General features: G+C 49.0%; 1 protein-coding gene and 1 long non-coding RNA gene across 5 annotated transcripts in view; both read right to left on the bottom strand.

Moving 5' to 3' along the window:
* Nucleotides 1-10,415, bottom strand: part of E2F3 (E2F transcription factor 3) — a 693,003-nt gene extending 682,588 nt beyond the window's left edge. For 2 of the 4 annotated variants that reach the window (XM_081296306.1, XM_081296305.1), the window contains exon 1: nucleotides 9,666-10,182. In XM_081296306.1, coding sequence (XP_081152432.1) covers nucleotides 9,666-9,683 — 18 coding nt within the window. In that variant the 5' untranslated portion in view covers nucleotides 9,684-10,182. Of the gene's footprint in view, nucleotides 1-9,665 lie in introns of all 4 variants that reach the window. The other 2 variants (XM_081296311.1, XM_081296310.1) reach the window with 2 other exon arrangements.
* Nucleotides 10,416-10,861: 446 nt separating this feature from the next.
* On the bottom strand, nucleotides 10,862-15,270 carry LOC308650268. Its single transcript, XR_014022305.1, has 3 exons — nucleotides 11,940-15,270; nucleotides 11,712-11,811; nucleotides 10,862-11,557 (listed from the first exon to the last, which is right to left on the bottom strand). It is a non-coding gene; the product is annotated as an uncharacterized lncRNA (long non-coding RNA).
* Between the last annotated feature and the right edge of the window lie 1,936 nt (nucleotides 15,271-17,206).

The following is a 17,206-nucleotide window of genomic DNA, read 5'->3' on the forward strand; positions in this document are numbered from 1 at the left end:
AACGTGAAAGGCTGGAAACTTTACTCCATTATTAGTGTGGGTGTCACAAGTGTCGCTATGCAATACAGCAACAAAATCAGCCAATTCCAGGAGGGCCGCGGAGAGGCCTCAACAGTTACATCTTTAAAATCAATTATAAGGATATTTAGAATTGACATGACTGTTTCCTCCAGAAGAGTATTCAGACTCTCATTTTTAAACTTTCATATGATAGAGCTTAAAAAAATAAATTTTTATATATTCTTTTCTTTTTTTTTTTTTTAATCAGCAAAATCAGTGCATAGGAAATTATAGTAAAAAGGGCCATCTTGGTTTGGGACATAATTACGTGACCTTCCTTTATGCACAGCATCTCCAGCTGGCACAGGCTTTGAGAGGTTGCAAACTAGGGCTTTGTCAAAGCAGCTAGGAGCCAGGCACAGACCTGGTAAATCACGCAATAAATAACATCTGGTGGTTCGTCTCTGGGAGCCCTGACAGTATCGATCTCCCAAAATCCACCTGCTGAATTTGTCTCCTTTTCTTATTACAGAGGAAGAGGAGACAATGATGAAGGGTTTCTGTGGCACCACATTCATTCCCCTGGACACAGGGAGATCAGTTCTGCTCCTGTCCACTAGGACTTCCACTAGAACCCCCAGGCCCTCAGAAACCCCGTGAGGCCACAGCGTCACAATCAATCCCTCACCCCCATCTAACAAATCCCGCTGCACTGAGCCCAGCTCGGCCTCGTCCATTCTTCCAGCCTCAGCAAATGAACATCTTGGGAGACAGGATCTCCCACTCCTCTCCCTCACCCAGGCCTCGCACCCACCCGGCCTCTTCACACCCTCACGCTGCCGTCGGCTTCCAGGTTCACCAGCTCCATAGCACCCACACTCCAAATGACATGCCCCGGTTCTCTTCCCAGTCACATTTCTGGCTCTCTGTCCTCCTGATCACCTGGTTCGGGTAGGCCCAGATCCAAAAGAAGGGAAAGGCTTCCCATGGCTTAGGGGACTAAATCTCTCCAGGCAGGGCATGTACCCCTCGGGGTCCCTTCTCGATTCACCCCTTTGGGTTTTGAGTAACTCATCTTTGGGTGCTGTGCGTGGAGATGTCCTGGAGATCAAGTGGGTACCACAGGCAGGGAGGTAGCCCTGGGTCCCTGGGGACAGGTCTGCTCTCCACAACCAAGGAAGTGTTGAGAGGAGCTGCAGGGGCATGGATTCTGTAGGAGGCTCCACCCTGGCCGGCACAGTCTCATCCAAGAGCCTGTACCTGTGCTCAAACACCTGCGGCGGCGCTCTCCAGGGTTTCAGACCAGGTTGACGGCTCAGCATGGAGCCTGGAAATCTACATCTGGAACAAGGCCCACAGGCAACTCCCATTACTGGTTGAGCATACCTAATTCAAAACCACCAAATGCTCTAGAATGTCCATGAGTGTCCATGTCCCTATAAGTAAAACTGTCACATCATGAAACTTGTTTCAAGCACAGAATTATTAAAAGTACAGTATAAAAATGACCTGCAAGCTATGTATCTAAGCTATTTGTGTAGGAAACACAAATACAATTGAGGCTGACTCAAGTCCCACCAGAAGATTATCTCATTATGCATATGCAAATATTCCAACCCCCACCCCCCAAATCCCAAACCTGAAACCTTTCTTTCCAGTCTCAGATGGCTGATCCTCACCCTGCATCAGGGGAACTTGGAAAACACTGGATTATTCTTTCTGACAAGTATCTTGGGCTCTTACTGCATACTTAACACAAGGCCAGAAACCAGAAGATGACAAGAGAATAAGCTGAGACCTTGCAGCCAGACTTCCCGGGTTTAATTTGGTTGTTCCACTTATTAGGAGGGCGCTGGGCCAGCCCCTTAACCCCTAGCTGTCTGTTTCCTCCGGTGTCAAACAAGGATGGCGATAATACCCACTTCATAGGTTGTTATGTGGATAACATGCGCTCGGTCCAGGGCCCTCCACGCACGTGGACACTCGGTAAACATCAGCTATTATTATCCCAGACCAGAGACTGCCGAGTGGCGGCCCTTGAGCCAAATCTGGCCTAGAGACCTATTTTGTTTGGCCTGCACATTTTCCTTTTTAATTGAGCCAACATTTTAGAACTGGTAGATTTCTGGCATTTTGAGAAGGTTGAGAATCTGGCAACACACAGGGCCTGCCTTCCCCTCTGGCAGCCATGGCCTGGGTCAGGTCCTGCAGACCCCACTGATAGCTCCATTTCTTCTTTGTGCAAGCACAGACTCCCTCCACCCCACTTACTTCCTGCCTGGCCCTTGAATGAAGGCCACTCCTACTCTAGACCAGTTTCACCCACATGTCCTAAAGCTCTTGCTACTCTCACATGGTGACTGCAGTCCAACTCTTCCCTCCTTACATTAGCCGACTTTCTGCCTCCCCACCACCGGCTGTTTGCCCAGCCAGGAACTGCCCCCAGCCTCCTCTCTGCCTAGCTCAGAGGTTCGAATGGAGAAAGCACATTAAAACCATGTGGGATGTTAAAATCCCTGTATGTACCCCTCAGAGATTCTAAAGAGTCGGGGTGAAGTGCCAGTTATCAGCATTTTTTCAAAGCACCCCAGGAGATCCTAATGTGCACCCTGATGTGCTCTAAGATTGACAGCCAAGGGAGCAGTGGCCTCCCATTCGCATGGCCCAGCTGGAGCCTGGTGACTGCTGCTCTGGTGCTTCCTGTGGACACCATACACCATACACCGAGGACTAGATGGGTCTTGTTCTCTCTGGTCTCCTGTTCAGTCTTGCTCACACATCAACTTGTGTTTAAGCTCAGCTCCCCAAATACAGTGTCAACTCCAGTGGGCGGACAGCCTCCATGTGTCCCCAACAGGACCCAAGCAAGGACTCTTGGTGCCTAGCAGGAGCCCCTCTCCTCAAGCAGCTGCAAGGTGACAACACAGAGGGTACCGCGGAGCGAGGGAAAAGCCAGGTGGCTCCTGGGAGGGCTTGGGTTGGAGGAGTGAGTCATAAGCACCCAAGATTAGGATGCCAGGCTCCAGTTACTAGCCAGGGAAGCCAGGGCTCTGTGCATGGGACTCAGGTTCTGTAAAGTGGCCTTAAAGGTACAGGGGGAAGGAGAACAGCAAGGGTGTGATGCGGAGTGGGAGGAGAGACCCCTGAGCAGATGCGCTGGAGGACAACCTCAGCCACGAACCCGAACCAGCACCCAAGCCGAAGAGGTGAGGCTGCTCTTCCTCCACCGGAGGAAACCCGGTAATTAATGCCGTAGCTCCGGAAGCATTCACAGAAGGCTGCAAGTCTCACCCTTTCAAGCCAGGCAGAGGGAGGGAAAGAGGCCCAGAGGTAGGTCCATGCGCCTGGTGAGACAGACACAGTGGGGACTCCATGAGTGCCAGGGTCCAGGGGCTCTGCGCCCTGGCATCTACAGCACAGAGGTGAAATTCTGTCAAGAGTGCCATTTACTAGCACATCGAGTCACAGGAAAAAAAGGCTCCATTCACGACACCATCTCCACTGATAGCACTATCACAAGAAGCAGCTTATTCCGGTTTTCTCCCAAGTCAATGGACAGCTTGTAAAGAAATACAAAGACCCTAAATCCCAAGGACCATCAGGCAAATCCGTGGCTACAGGCCCCCCTCCCGCCTCCCCATTTTTAGAGGTGCCATTTAGGGCTGAAAAACACACGGAAGCTTCATTAAGCAAATAGATCCCAGGACAACCGATGGCCCCGCTGCACATTCACCTTCTATCCAAGGAACTCCCAGGCTGGACACTGGTCTGAGCCCCTCCTCGGTGAGACCCCACTTACTCTTCTCCCTGGGCCCCACAAGGAGAGACAGGTGAGAAAATGAAGACACTGCGGATGTCTTTGCCCAAAGTCTCAACTGGTAAGTGAAGGCAGAATGAGAGCCCCCTCACTGCAGGGCCATCACCTGACCTTAACTCAGCTGTCACTCCCTCTGCCTTTTATACGCCAGCCTTCTCTCTCCAAGGGACTGCTGGATGCAGAAGGGCGCAGAGGGGACACCATCTCTTTTATGTTCCTTGAACGTCGAAGCATCGGAAATGGCGTCAGGCAGAGGCTGCGGCCCCGAGTGCAGATCCTCCACACATCCAGATCATAAAGAGCAGGACAGGAAGAAGCCTCTCACAGCAGTCAGTCGAGAGCATGCTAAGGAGCCACACTGCTCTCCAGGTGGCCAGGCCAGAGCTGGTTGGGAAGGCCAAGGGCCTTCAACTCCGCTCCCTCAGACAGCCTCTAGATTCCAAGTCTTCCAGAGGAAATCAGCCTCCCTGGCAACCACACTCTCATCAATAGCTACGTGACCTTACTGGCTGCCAGGCCCTATCCGTGCAGGGCGCCTTTGGGCCTGTGAATTAGAAGCCACAGATCCCTGTCCCTAACTGGGCAGTGAACTGCATGTTGGACCGTTTCACTTTCAGGCTTCAGGGCTTGAAGCAACTCTGTTGTAAGCTTTCCCAGTTAGTTCCACAAGCAAAATATGGCATTTTAAGGAAATTAGGTCTGGATTTTAGGGGATAATGATGTTCTCTGCAAGAGTTAACTCATCAGCCACTTTGTTAAGGCAGAAATCTTCCCGAAGCCAACCACATAGGAAGAGAGTCAGTGTCACCCCTGGGAGGAGGGCAGTCACTCAGGAGGTCCACGCTCTGTCAAAACCTCCAAGGCCAGAGCTGTGCTGCATCCCTCTCCAAGAGCTTCACAAATCCTTTTAGGTTCTATTCTCTGTCGAGAATATTCTTTACTTTGGGGGCTGCAGACATGCCACGTCCATAGAAAATAATCAAATGTGCAAGTATCAAAAATTCAAAAATACTACTATTACTTTAGATGTCAACTCATTCCTTTCATATTTTAACTTCACTTTCATGTAACATCTAAAGTCACCTTGCTTATTCTGTATCATTGGGAATAAGTTGTCAATCTATACTCAATTGTTCAAAGGACACTTTTTTTTTTATGTGCTCATTAAAGAAATGTAACCAATCCCGACAGAAATCTGAAATGTGTTCTAGACATTGTAATTTTCCCATATAGGGCCCCTATGACATGGTTCACCCTCTCTTGGCACATGAGGCTTCTTCTAAGAATGCAAATGTTCCGTTTCAGTTCTGGCTTTGCCACAAGCTGGCTAGTGACCTTGAGCAAGCAATTTGACTGCATTTAACTTCCTCACTTGCAAGAGAAGGGGACGGGGTGATGAGGACTGAGCTGTAGAGCTCTCAGTGTTGACTTCACACCATGGCGAGTATCAAGTGTTGCTTATGCTAACCTCAAGTACTGTTCTTAGGGACTGTCCAGTTGTAGGATCGTTTTCTGGACACTACAAACGGCCCCAGACAGGTGTGCTACTGCCACGGACGGCCAATTATTCTTCGTATCCCCTCCCAAATTGCATCAGCTGTCAGTTCTCACTGCTATAAAGCTCCAGCTGAATTAAAACCCCCTGCCTTAGTTTACAAAGCACAGTGCAGGCAGTGCTGGGATCCCATCAGGGCACCCATGGGTCCCATCACTTTGCCAAAGTTACAGTGTAGAGTAGACAGCTGTGGCGGCCAGAGACCTTCCAACCTCCATGAAGTTTCGGGTGGGAGGAGACTGAGAACACATCCTTATACACCGTAGGGGAGTGTGTCAAGCAAGTCTTATCCAGAAAACAAAACGGACTTCCCTCCCACTGAAGTAAAACCCCCTAGGTTACCCCTGTTGGCCCCGCCCCTAGTCGCCAGTTTCCGGGCCCCCACCTCAGTGGGTGCTTTTTGTACCTTCCATTGCATAACTTTCCTTCGTGAGAGATACATTTCCTCAGTCACTCTTAGAAGGCAGACAGGACTGAGGGAGGAGGAAGGAGATACATTAGCGGTTTCCTATATTTACTGCTTTCCCAGTTATCTTCCCTTCTTGGTCCCATGAAAAATGATTAGCAGAAAAGAAAGCTCTTCAGCAATGGTAAATACAGCCCCTGAAACACTATTTTTAACTGCTAACAAGCATGAAAATACGCACTAACCTCGTACTTAGTACCTCCAAGAATTCAGAGAAGTCCCCCTCTTTAAAAAACAAAATGAAACAGAATCTGATAAGAACTGAAGTCCACCCCTTTACCTTGCACTCTTTGGAGTAGTTTCTCTGAGGGGCCTGATCTGCCGAGTGCAGGCGACTGATTTCCACCTATCCTAATTATTATGAGAAAGTAGATGGTTAAAAGGGATTGGGAGTTGGTTAGCTTGGGAGAGCGGATGTGAGTGGTCATACACACAGGATATTCATAAATCAGGTTAAGTTAGAAAACCAGCCAGAAAATAAACCTGTGTATCTGAAGCCATTTGCCAAATGGTCCCAAGTCCCTGGAAAGGGGGTTAGGGTGTGGGTGGTGCATCTTGAGGATGGCAGAGGAGAGGAGTAAAGGAAAACTACTACCTCAGATTTGAGAAACCACAGCCCACCCCACCCCCCCAGTCTCCAGGTGTTGTTATTTATTCACATCTCAGCTTAGAGTATTATTTTCTGTTTTCAAGTTAGCTTTACACAGCCCCACATGAATCTCGGAATCTACCTTTCCAAGTATTACACAAGGTGGCAATTTATAGAAAAACAAAAAACCCCTTTCCTGCTCTCAGGCTGGAGTTGCCCTGCTGGGTGCCCGGGTGGAGGGCACTTTGTTCCTAGGATGACCAGAGGCGCCTGGGACCGGTTACAGTGAAGTCACTGGTACTGCCCTGAGTCTGGGCTGTGGGTTATATTAAAACTTCCATTTTGGGGTATGTAGTGACTAAAAATTCTCTGTCAGCTTAAACTTGGCATCAACCGTGTATCTCAGCAGCAAGATTACTGAGTACAGAACCACAGGAGCCCGGCATTTTTCTTCTTTTATACTCATGCAGGAAAAGAGACCCTGCTGAAATAGCACCTACGGTTCCTCCCTTCTCAGGTGAACATTTCAAGCATCGAGAGTTCTTTCCCAAAGTATAATCAGCAGGTTGCTATGGTTGGATTAAATTAAATCTGATGTGACAGGCCACTGCCTCTTGCATTAATAGATCCCAAATTTTCTGGAAGAATGAAATATTATCAGCTTCTTTCTAGAAAAATGAAGAGGCAGAACATGATGAAGCCCGTCTAGCTCCAGTAAAGAGCACTTCTGACTTGAGGTTTCTTTGGAGTTCGTCAATTTCCAACAGCTCCAAATCTAAGACTGGATTTATGTAGTGAAAGTGGTAAAGGTTGAAAGTTCAGTTCTCACAAAGGCCACTAAGCATAAACTGCATCCTAAGTTGGCAGGCCCATGGAATCATGGGAAGCAGGAACCCAGGTATTAAAAGTAGAGGATGAGTTGACCTAAATTTGTCACAGCCCAAGGCACCCACTCAGGAAGCTCAATACCACCACCTCTACCACAGGCATGCCTTACTGAAATATCCCTGTTTTATCCATTGCTAGGATGACCATGGTTTATTTCCTTAAAAACCTAAAATTATTTACGTATAAATCAATTACATGCCACTTTAGAAAACTTTCAACTATTCTGTTCACATGTAAACAAAGGAGCAGTAGGTATGTGGTCTTATACCATTTCACTGTTAGGGAAAAAATTACATGTCTGAATAATGTTATAGAAATCTACTCTTTGCCAGACACTGTGCTATTTTAAATGCATTATCACATTTAGTTCTTTAAAACAACCCTGAAGTTAGTATTATTATTGTCCTTATTTTACAGAAAAGGAAACTAGTTTTGAGAGATTAAGCTATTTGCCTAAACCAGACACCTTGTAAATGACAGGAGGCTGTGCCAGTAAGCCTCCCTCATCTATTTCTCTCCCATTAAAAAAGGTGAGGAATTTGTTCCTGGTTAAGTTCTTAGATGTTCTTGAGACAGAAGTTGGAATCAAAACCAGATGGATCTGCAGCTCTGGCCATATGAAGAATTATCAAGATCTTCTTGGACAGAAAGTATTTTGGTGGGACTGGCTATTCACAATCACTTAGCTATTCCATCCGGTAGCTCCTGCTTAGGGAAAGAATATCAACAAATTTCAACACTGAAATAGAAGTCTGATAAAATTATGATAAGAAAAAAAGAAATCAAACTTCACGTGTAGTGTTTAGGACTTTGTATGCACCGACTGCCTACCCCTCCCAGAAGATCCAGCAATTAAAACACAGACTAACCAACTAGTCAGCACTGCAATCTTATACAAAACTGCTTCTGAATACTCATAAGTTGTATTATATACATTTATTCATGTAATGAAAAGTTATTGTGTGGTACAAATTCTAACAAACATATATTCTTGGAATAATAACCCCTCCACAATGGGGATAAAGTTCTGAAATAACTTGGAAGGTGGTGAAGGCAAATTTTTATACTTTAAATACTTAAAAACAGCAAACTACATAAAAATTCACTCAGTCCGTCCTGCAGACGTGGTCCAACTAGCATTCTAAGATTTAAAAAAAAAAAAGGTTATTTAGTGGTTTCACAATTTCCCATTATCAAAACTACCACCCATAAATCTCAATCTGATCCAAGAAGTATGTCAATAAGCTGTTTGTTTCAGGTTAGGTTTATGATGTAGTAACAGAACTGTGTAGGGGGAAATATGCTTAATATATGTCCAAGCATGTTTAGGTCAAATAGCAAGACATTTAATGCCAATAAAACTGTGGAATATTCTTGGAACTGAAAACCCAGCACAGAAATACTGTAGAGTAAGCAGGTACTGTACTCCGCTTCCCCCCTGCTGGCAGACCCTAGTCACTAAAAGAAACGATGAGCTTTTTTGACAGAGACTGTATCACACATCCCCGGCAAGTATCTCTGGTACTGGAAAGCACTTCAGATGGAACCCGGGGAGAAATTAGGAACAAGGAAAAAATAAAAATTGCCATTATTCCCACACCCACCCCATTTCCCAAAGTGCTGCCCATGTGCAGACTTTCTTACAGACCCCCGCAAAACCTGGATTCTGCAAAAAATGAACCCATTTGGAGCTAAGACAAGGTGAGGTCCACTACCGGTATGATCAAGCCACCATTTATCTAACGAGCCTGGTTCGGTTCTAGCCTCACGGGGCCAAGGCTCACCACGAGGGTGCAGACCAGGAGGCATGGAGGAAGGGAATGAAGGGGAGAAAAGGAAAAAGGGTTAGACCTCCGGGCCATACTTCTTTCTAGTACCAACAAAAAGAGAAGGCGCATACTGACCTAAATCATCTCTCAAAGGCGCTTTATAAATTACAGGGACAAAGGGAGGGGGTGGCGGGTGGCCTGGGAACCCTACAGACACCCTACCCTCTGACCCGCCCCCTCCCCCTCCAGCACAAGGGAAGGAAGACAGAAAACAGAGCTCAACTCGGCCATTGGCGAGAAGCCCCTCCGGTTTTCAATCGCCCATCCATCGGCCCCCCACAAAAAATCCACGTAAACACCATACCCACCCCCCGGGGCGGCCACTCCCGCCCCGGGGTTCCTAGGACCGGAGGCCGGGGCATTTACTTAGTTAGATTTTTCTTGCTTACTCATTTCCCTCAAGCACCCAACCCCCCGTTCCCACTCCAAAACCCCGCTCACCCGCCTACCCTCGCGGCTTCAGCCCCCACCAGGACCCGGCGCCCCGCGGCGGCAGCGGCCCGGGCCGTCCGGTCACTAACCTGCTGCTGTAAGGGCATTTCCGAAACCCGCCTGGCTCCGGGGGGAGGTGGGGGGCCGGCTGGAGAGGGGGCCCGAGGGCCGAAGACCGGCGGCGCCGGGCGCGGGCGGGCGCCGGGGGTGGGGAGAGGAGGGAGGTGGCGGTGCCGGGGGCGGGTGCGAGGGCGCCGGGACCGTCCCAGGCCAGGGAGCCGGCGAGCAGGAGGAAGTGGGTGCCCCCTCTCCCCCTCCAGCCGCCGCCTCCTCCCCAGTCACAGGCGCGTCCTCCGCGCACGTGTGCGAAACGTCACCGGCGGGTCCCGGAGAGAGGGACAGACCCAGGCGGCGGGACGGGAACCCAGCTGCCCCCGCCCTCCGTCGCCGGGGAGCGGGGAGGGGGACAGGGCGGGGAAGGAAGGGGCCAGGGGAGAGGCGGGTCAAGGGCAGGCCCGGGCCCGGCGTGGAAGGCCCGGGCGCTCCGGCCACGCGGGCGCCGCCGCCGCCAGGATGCGCCCAGGCCGGAGCCCCAGCCCCAGCCCACTGCCCCCAGCCCAGACAGCCCACGCCCCGGCCCGCACCCGGCGGCCAGCCCGACCTCCCCCGGCCCGGCTCCCCGCCGCCTCCCCAGCCCCTTTGTTGCGCAGAGTTCCAGATCCCCAATGTGTCAAGCGAGCGCAGCGGGGGAGCCCCCTGCGCTCGGCGCACGCCGCAGGGACCCCCGGCCGGGCTCGGGCCTCCGAGGCCGGCGGGGGTCAAGCACCCCAGCCGTGCCCCAGTTCCCACCCCCTGGGGTCCCCGACTCCCCAGTTCACTACTCCCTCCCCCACCCCTTCTCCATCCGGGGCGTGACCCCTTCCTACGCCCGAGAAAGAGGAAGCTTCGAGTTGGAGGGGAGGGGAGCGTGGGGGTAGGGGAAAGTGCAGGAAAAGAAGGGGGGGCCGCGAAAAGTTTCGGAGTGTTTGGTGTGGTTCGCGCCAAGCCGGTCCCCGCTGCCCCGCGCGCCGGGCCGAGGCCCCTCGTCCTCCCAGGGCTGGGGGAAGCACACAAGTCTAACAATAAGCCCGCGCTGGAGGGGCAGCCTCCGAGGCCCACGGCGCTCGGCCTCGCGCTCGCCCAGGCGGCCCGCAGCGCGCCCACCACCCCACGCGGGGCGAGCCCACCTCCCGCCTGGGCTGGGGACGGTGGGGAGGGAGGGTATTACCGGAGGGCCGCTGCCGCCGCCGCCGCCGCCGCGTCCTAGCGCTGGTGGCTGCTGCAGCAACCCGGCTCTGCTGGAGGGTCCGTGCGGCGTGGTGTAGAGGAGGCTGCCGGCGGTCTGCTCCGCGCCGGGGGCACTGGGGAGTAGGGGGCCGGCGGCGACCGTGCCACTTTGGAGGGAGGAGGAACAGGAGGTGGTGGAAGTGTTCGTGGTGAGGATCTGGATGTATGCGCCCGGGGCGGCGGCAGCGGCGAAGCCGGGGCTGGCTAGCAGTGCCCTTTTGTCCATGGAGGCTGCAGCGGCGGCGGCGACGACAGCCGCCCCCTCCCCACCCCCGGCGGTCACCAGATACTGCTCCAGGGCGGGCTGGATCCCCTTTCTCATCTCTCGCTCCTGCTCTTTTTAGTGTTATGGAATATTAACGTATTGCTTTCAATTTCTTTATTATTTGCAGTCGGAGTTTCCAAGTCTCTCTTTCTCTCCTCCCCGCCCGACGCTTCCGAGCCCCCTCTCTCTTTTTTCTTTTTATTTTTCCGCACCGCACAAGCCCCGGGAGCCAAAAATAATCGGGGCTCTGGAGAGAGGAGGGTCCCGGCCGCAAGGATATCAGGCCCCGAGGGGGGATGGAGGCGTCGGGGGCAGCCGATGCAACGGATTGAGCGGCGGCGGCAGCCCGGGTGCTGCGGCCGGCAGCTGAAAAATGGCTCCAGGAAGCTGCTGCTGACAATGAATGAAGGGATACGGTTTACGCGCCAAGGTCCTCCCGCGAAACTCGGATTTCCCGCCGGCTTTTCAAACCATATTTGCATATCCCCGCCCCTCAACCCGCCGAGGATCGTTCCCACAGCCCATTGGGTCTCTACCTCCTTACCTCAGTCCCAATCGTGGAGCCAGGCCGCGAGTAGTTGGTTTCGATTGGCTGCCGTGCATCATGGTTACCGGGGCGACAGGGGCTCTATTTGCATAGGCCGCTTTGATTGGTGGGGAACAGAGAAGAGTTTTTAGGGGGTGGGGCAAAGTCTTCCCTTCTCTCCCACGGAAGACCACGCCTGGTCCAGGCCCCGCCCCTGTCCCCGCCCGCCGGGCCGGCACTGCTGACCTGGGCAGGGACTCCGCACCCCGCAGACTCAGTGTGGATCTAGTGTGGAGCCCAAGTTTCGCTTTTGGAAATATTCAAGGTGACCAAGGGGACAGTTTCGGGAACTCTCTTTCCTTTGACCGGTCGGTGTAATCGATGAAAAACTGCAAGAGATTCTCCCAAATATGTGCCAAAGGCAAGTCTGACCCTGCGGACGGTGCCTGGCAGGTGGGAACCGAGCCCTTTAAATCGTGGGGTTTCCCCTTCCTGAAATTCAGCCAATGCCGCAGCGAGAGCTGAACCCGAGGCGAGGCTGATAGACAGAAGCATATGGGCCGACAGAATCGTGGGGGCAGAAGGCTCGGCTGACGCGGTTGTGGGCACCATGTAGCTTCCATTCCAGATCATTCCTGCTCGCTTGGTCGTTAGCCTAGATCTGTTTTAAGTAAAAAATTAACTCTTTATCAAATGAAATCTTACCACCGTATTGGTTGGATCCCCACAAGCCACTCCTCTGGCCCAGAAACACCCAGAGCAGTTCATCAGGGCTAACCTAGAACTGATCTGCAGGCTTCTAATCCCCCCGGCAGTAATCCCAAGAAGTACACGCTTTCATGACGACGTGGTGCTCCCCACGAGTGCCGCCGCCGGCACCAGCGCTCCACACCCTCGGTTTCCTAGGAAGTTTTCCCACCGAAAGCAAAACGGTGACCCAAATCCATTCCAAAATACTTTAGGAAATATTTTTTTTTTCCTTTCAGTAACTAGAAATTGTCAGTAGGGAAGTATTGTAAATGATTATCAAGCTGACTTCTGTACTGGTGCAAGTTTTCAAGGGTCTTAAAATTGAAACCTCTTGTGAGGCTGAGCGGGAACAGGGACCCCTGCAGGAATGTGGGGAGAGGCCTAAATGTGAAGACCACGTCATCATTTACAGTTCCAGCCACTGAGAATTCTGTAAAGCAGCTGAAATAGTGCACGCATGACGAAGAAGATGGCAATATCTTGAGCCTTTTCACCATTATTATTATTTTCCCCAAACTCACATACTTAGTCCTATGAAGGGCCAGACCACATAGGTCAGTTCAGGCTAAGGCTCCTTAATACTTCAGTTGTGTTCCCTTTTCTGATACTGGATGAACTAAAGGTACTATTAAACCCTGCACCAGGCTCAGGAATATTTTGGTTTTGGATTTAACAAGCAGAAGATTGATGGCCTAGGATGCAAACATTTGTTGACACTGATAGGACTGATTCTATCTTCAGGGCAGATAATGGTGGTATTCAAAGACAGGAATTCCTGGTTGAGCTAGAGGTATAATAGCACATCCTTTATCGCATTCCATCAATGTTGCTTTCCACTACAGTAGTGTAGCTGCTTGTACTTATCATCTGCATAATATCACTGAAGTATGCAGTCAGTGGATGTGGGTGGGGGCGAGTTATGGAGAAGGGATGGTGCCACTCATACAGTTATAGACCTGCATCTTACATTAGAAACAACCTGGGACCCCAGCCTTGTGAAAACTTGGGTTCTCCATAAGTGATTGCAGTAAGAAAAATATAACAGCCTCAAGAAAGCAAGAGTTCACAATCCAGAGCCATACTCGTGACTCTGGTTTAGCAATGTTTTGAATGTAGGGTCTTTGGTAGAAAAAACAGATGCTTCGGCATTTTATGTCTGGTGAACTCCAGGGTGAGGAGGAGAAGGGAGGCATTCCAAGAGACAAGAGGAGGTATTGGAAGATAACGTGCTAAAATGTGAGATAGGCTATTTTTCTGTCGAGAGGTAGCATGTAAAGAGAATGGGCTTTTGAGTCAGAATGGTCTGGGTTTCTATTTTAGCCCTGCCACCTATTTGCTATGTAGCTTTAATCTTTAAAAGCCTCTTTTCTCATAGGTTAAATGGGAACTCAAATTGCAATACCCATATTGCAAGGTTGTGTTGAAAAGAAGCAATAATAAATGTAAAGTGTCAGTCAAGTAGCAGGTATTCAATAAGAGGTGGCGCTTTATGATTCTGCTTATTTGTGCAATCATATTGTAGTTCATTCTGACTCCCAGTTTCTAATCTTCCTAGAGCCCCTGGATGTCTACTTGCTGGAGCAGCTTAGCTTTGTCCCAGACTAGGAGTGCAGTCATGTCCCCGTTAGTAGGGATTAGAGAATCCTGATTCAGAAACTCAGGATAATAACAAAAGTCAGTTCTGCTGTTCATCCCACTCCAACCCGCTCGTCTGTTGGTGGCCAGCTTCTGTCTGCTTCCTAAGCCTCAGTGTTCCTTACTTCTCCTTAAATGAATTTCTGTAGTGCTAGAGTCAGACCCTCTCTCATTTTGCCCTGATAGCTTGTTCTCCAAGAATTACCCTGTTTTGTTGGTAGAATGGGGCCCCCCAAAAATAAATGTCTACATTTTAATCTTCATAAGTGGAGATTGTGATCTTATTTGGGAAAAAGGTCTCTGGTGATGTAGCTAAGAATCTCAAGATAAGATTATTCTGAATTATCTCACAGTGAGTTCTAAGCCCTTGACAGTGTCCTTAAAACAGACACCCAGAGAGGAGGAGAAACATAGGGGCAGAAATCGGAGTGAGCAGGTACAAGCCATCAGAGGCTGGGAGAGGTGAGGAACAGATTCTCTTCTAGAGCCTCTGGAGAGAGCAGAGCCCTGCCAACACCTTGATTTTGGACTTCTGGCCTGCAGAGCTGTGATGGAATGCATGACTGTTATTTTATGCTACCACATTTGTGGTGATTTGCAGGGCAGCCTAGAAAACCACACAGCCTGTTATCCTGCCTACCTGGATCTTCAAACCTCTCAACTCCTGCTCACTTTATTGAGACAAGATACCCTCCTTGCTGGACACCAATGATACAAATTGCTAATCTGGGATATAGACACTGTTGATTTTCCTAAGTATGACCTGCTGAGGAGAAAATGCAGATTCACCTAAGAAGCCTGTGAAAATGTATGAGCTTCCACCTGCTGAATCAGAATCCTTTGAGGGAGGGCACAAGAGTCTGCATTTCACAAGTCCTTCTAGGTCATTCTTTTTGAGCACTAGAGACTGAGGATCAGGCCTTCATCTAACTTTTGACTTCTTCCTGTTATTTCCCATTGCTACAACTAGAATTGCCACTCCAGTATCCAGTGTGTGTGTGTGTGTGTGTGTGTGTGTGTGTGTGTGTGTATATATATATATATATATATATATATATATATATATATATATATATTTTCTAGCTTTTTGTCTCTGTGACCAAAATACCTGATAAGAACAACGTAGTACAGGGAAAGTGTATTTTGGCTCATGGATTCAGAGTCCATAGTCCGCCAACTCCAGCACTCTGCATCTGAGATGAGACAGAACATCAGGTGGAGGGGTGTGGCAGGGAAAAGCTGCTCAGCTAATAGCAGCCGGAAAGTGGAGGGGGTGGGGGAGGAAGGGACCAGGGACAGAGATAGATAGATACCTAAATAAAGTTTGGTATAACAATCTTCTCTGAAAATCTTCATTTTCAATTTAGAAATATAATTTTGCCAACGTCCATAAGGTCTATAGAAATTTCTCCGAAGAAACAATCCCATTCAGCAGTTCTGTGATAACTCAATATTAAATCTTCAGATGGAAAAATTATATTCTAGGTGATTAAGGAAACTGAACATAAGTATAATGAGAGTTTAAATTGTGCCTTTCATTTAGCTTAGCCAAATCTGCTTGCCACATCAGATTTAGAGTATGTAGCTTTAAATTTTAAGATCTGGAGAAAACTAGTTTAAGAGCTTAAGGCTTTTATATGGCAATTCAGTTAGTTGCCCACAATGAAATAACATTCTCTGTTTCATCTTTCTGGTTTGGAAAAAAAAGAGGAACATTCTTAAGTCATTACCACATCAAACACTAATAACAAAATTTCTAAGAGCATATCCTAGAAAATTGACCATTATAGTTATTGTAGACAGTGGTCTAGATATCAGTGTGGAATTGTTTGTCTTCAGTTCTTTGACTAGGAAGGTCCTGTTTGGATAGAGCTTCCATGTTTTTAAATAGACCCGGGATGAACTTCTGGCATATAGCAATGTTCGGGATCCCAGCTTTAGAGTCCATTCTCTGGTTGGGATCCAAGAATCTGCATTCTGAGCAGGGTAACTTCAATGCAGGTGGCCACAGAACACACTTTGAGAAACACCTCCATGTAGAGTCTCTGCACTACAAATTGGCTTCTTTGGCAACTGTGGTATAGAACACTCCCTTTTATGCAACCCATGTCACCATTATTAACAGAAGGGTTTGTTCAGGTTGTACTGTGACTGGGAGTTGCCTCTTTTGCTAAAGTTCTTGTTCAGTTAACAAGAAATGTGATTCAGACAAAATATACCAGGTGGAAAAGAAAGTTATTACACCAAAGGATGCATTTCCTTGTTGTTTTGAAACAGATTCTTAAAATACAGATAAATAAAACCAAACCGAATAAATATATGGCTTCATGGGTTATTATAAGATGAACACCCTTGTAATGAGCAGCCAGGTACAAAAATAGAACTTTCCCTGCCCCCTTGAACTTCTTTTCATAAACCCCATCCTGAGCACAACCCCTTCCTCCCACCAAAAGTAAGTACTAGCTTGACATTTATAGCCTTCACCCCCTTGTGTTTCTTCCAGTCATCATCGCCTGGGCATGCATCTCTAGGAGTCCGAATTTAGTCTGGCCCATTTAAAAAATGTTGAGAAGTCTTGCAAGTCTCTCTGGTCAATGGTTTCTCAGCCATCCCTTTTATTTATGCTACAATGTATCTTGGAGAATGTAATGGGCTGAATGTCCCCCACTGACACACACACACACACACACACACACACACACACACACACACACAAAGTACATCCATCAGAAGTTATGAATTTCACCCTACTTAGAAAGGGGGTCTTTGTGGAATAGTTTAGGTTAGGATATCAAAAGGAGATTTAGGATGGACCCTAAATCCAATGTCAAGAGCCCTTATAAAAGAAGAGAAAAGGAGAAACACAGAAAAGGCCAAGTGAAAATGGGGGCTGGGACAGAAGTGGGAACATCCAAAACAAGGGATTGCCGGCAGCCAGGAGAGAGGAGTGCTGTCAACTCCAGAAGAATCTATTCCACAGGCTGCAAAACTATGAGGGAACACATTATTCAAATCACAAAATATGTAGTAACTGATTACAGTAGTTTCAACTCATTCAAGGAACGGTGGTCACTTAACCTCCTGGTCTGGGTCGGGAAGGTTGTGCACTCCTAGGTGCGGTCCACTGC

This window comes from Spermophilus citellus, assembly GCF_964194105.1.
Source record: "Spermophilus citellus genome assembly, chromosome: 5".
In the NCBI taxonomy this organism is placed as follows: Eukaryota; Metazoa; Chordata; class Mammalia; order Rodentia; family Sciuridae; genus Spermophilus; species Spermophilus citellus.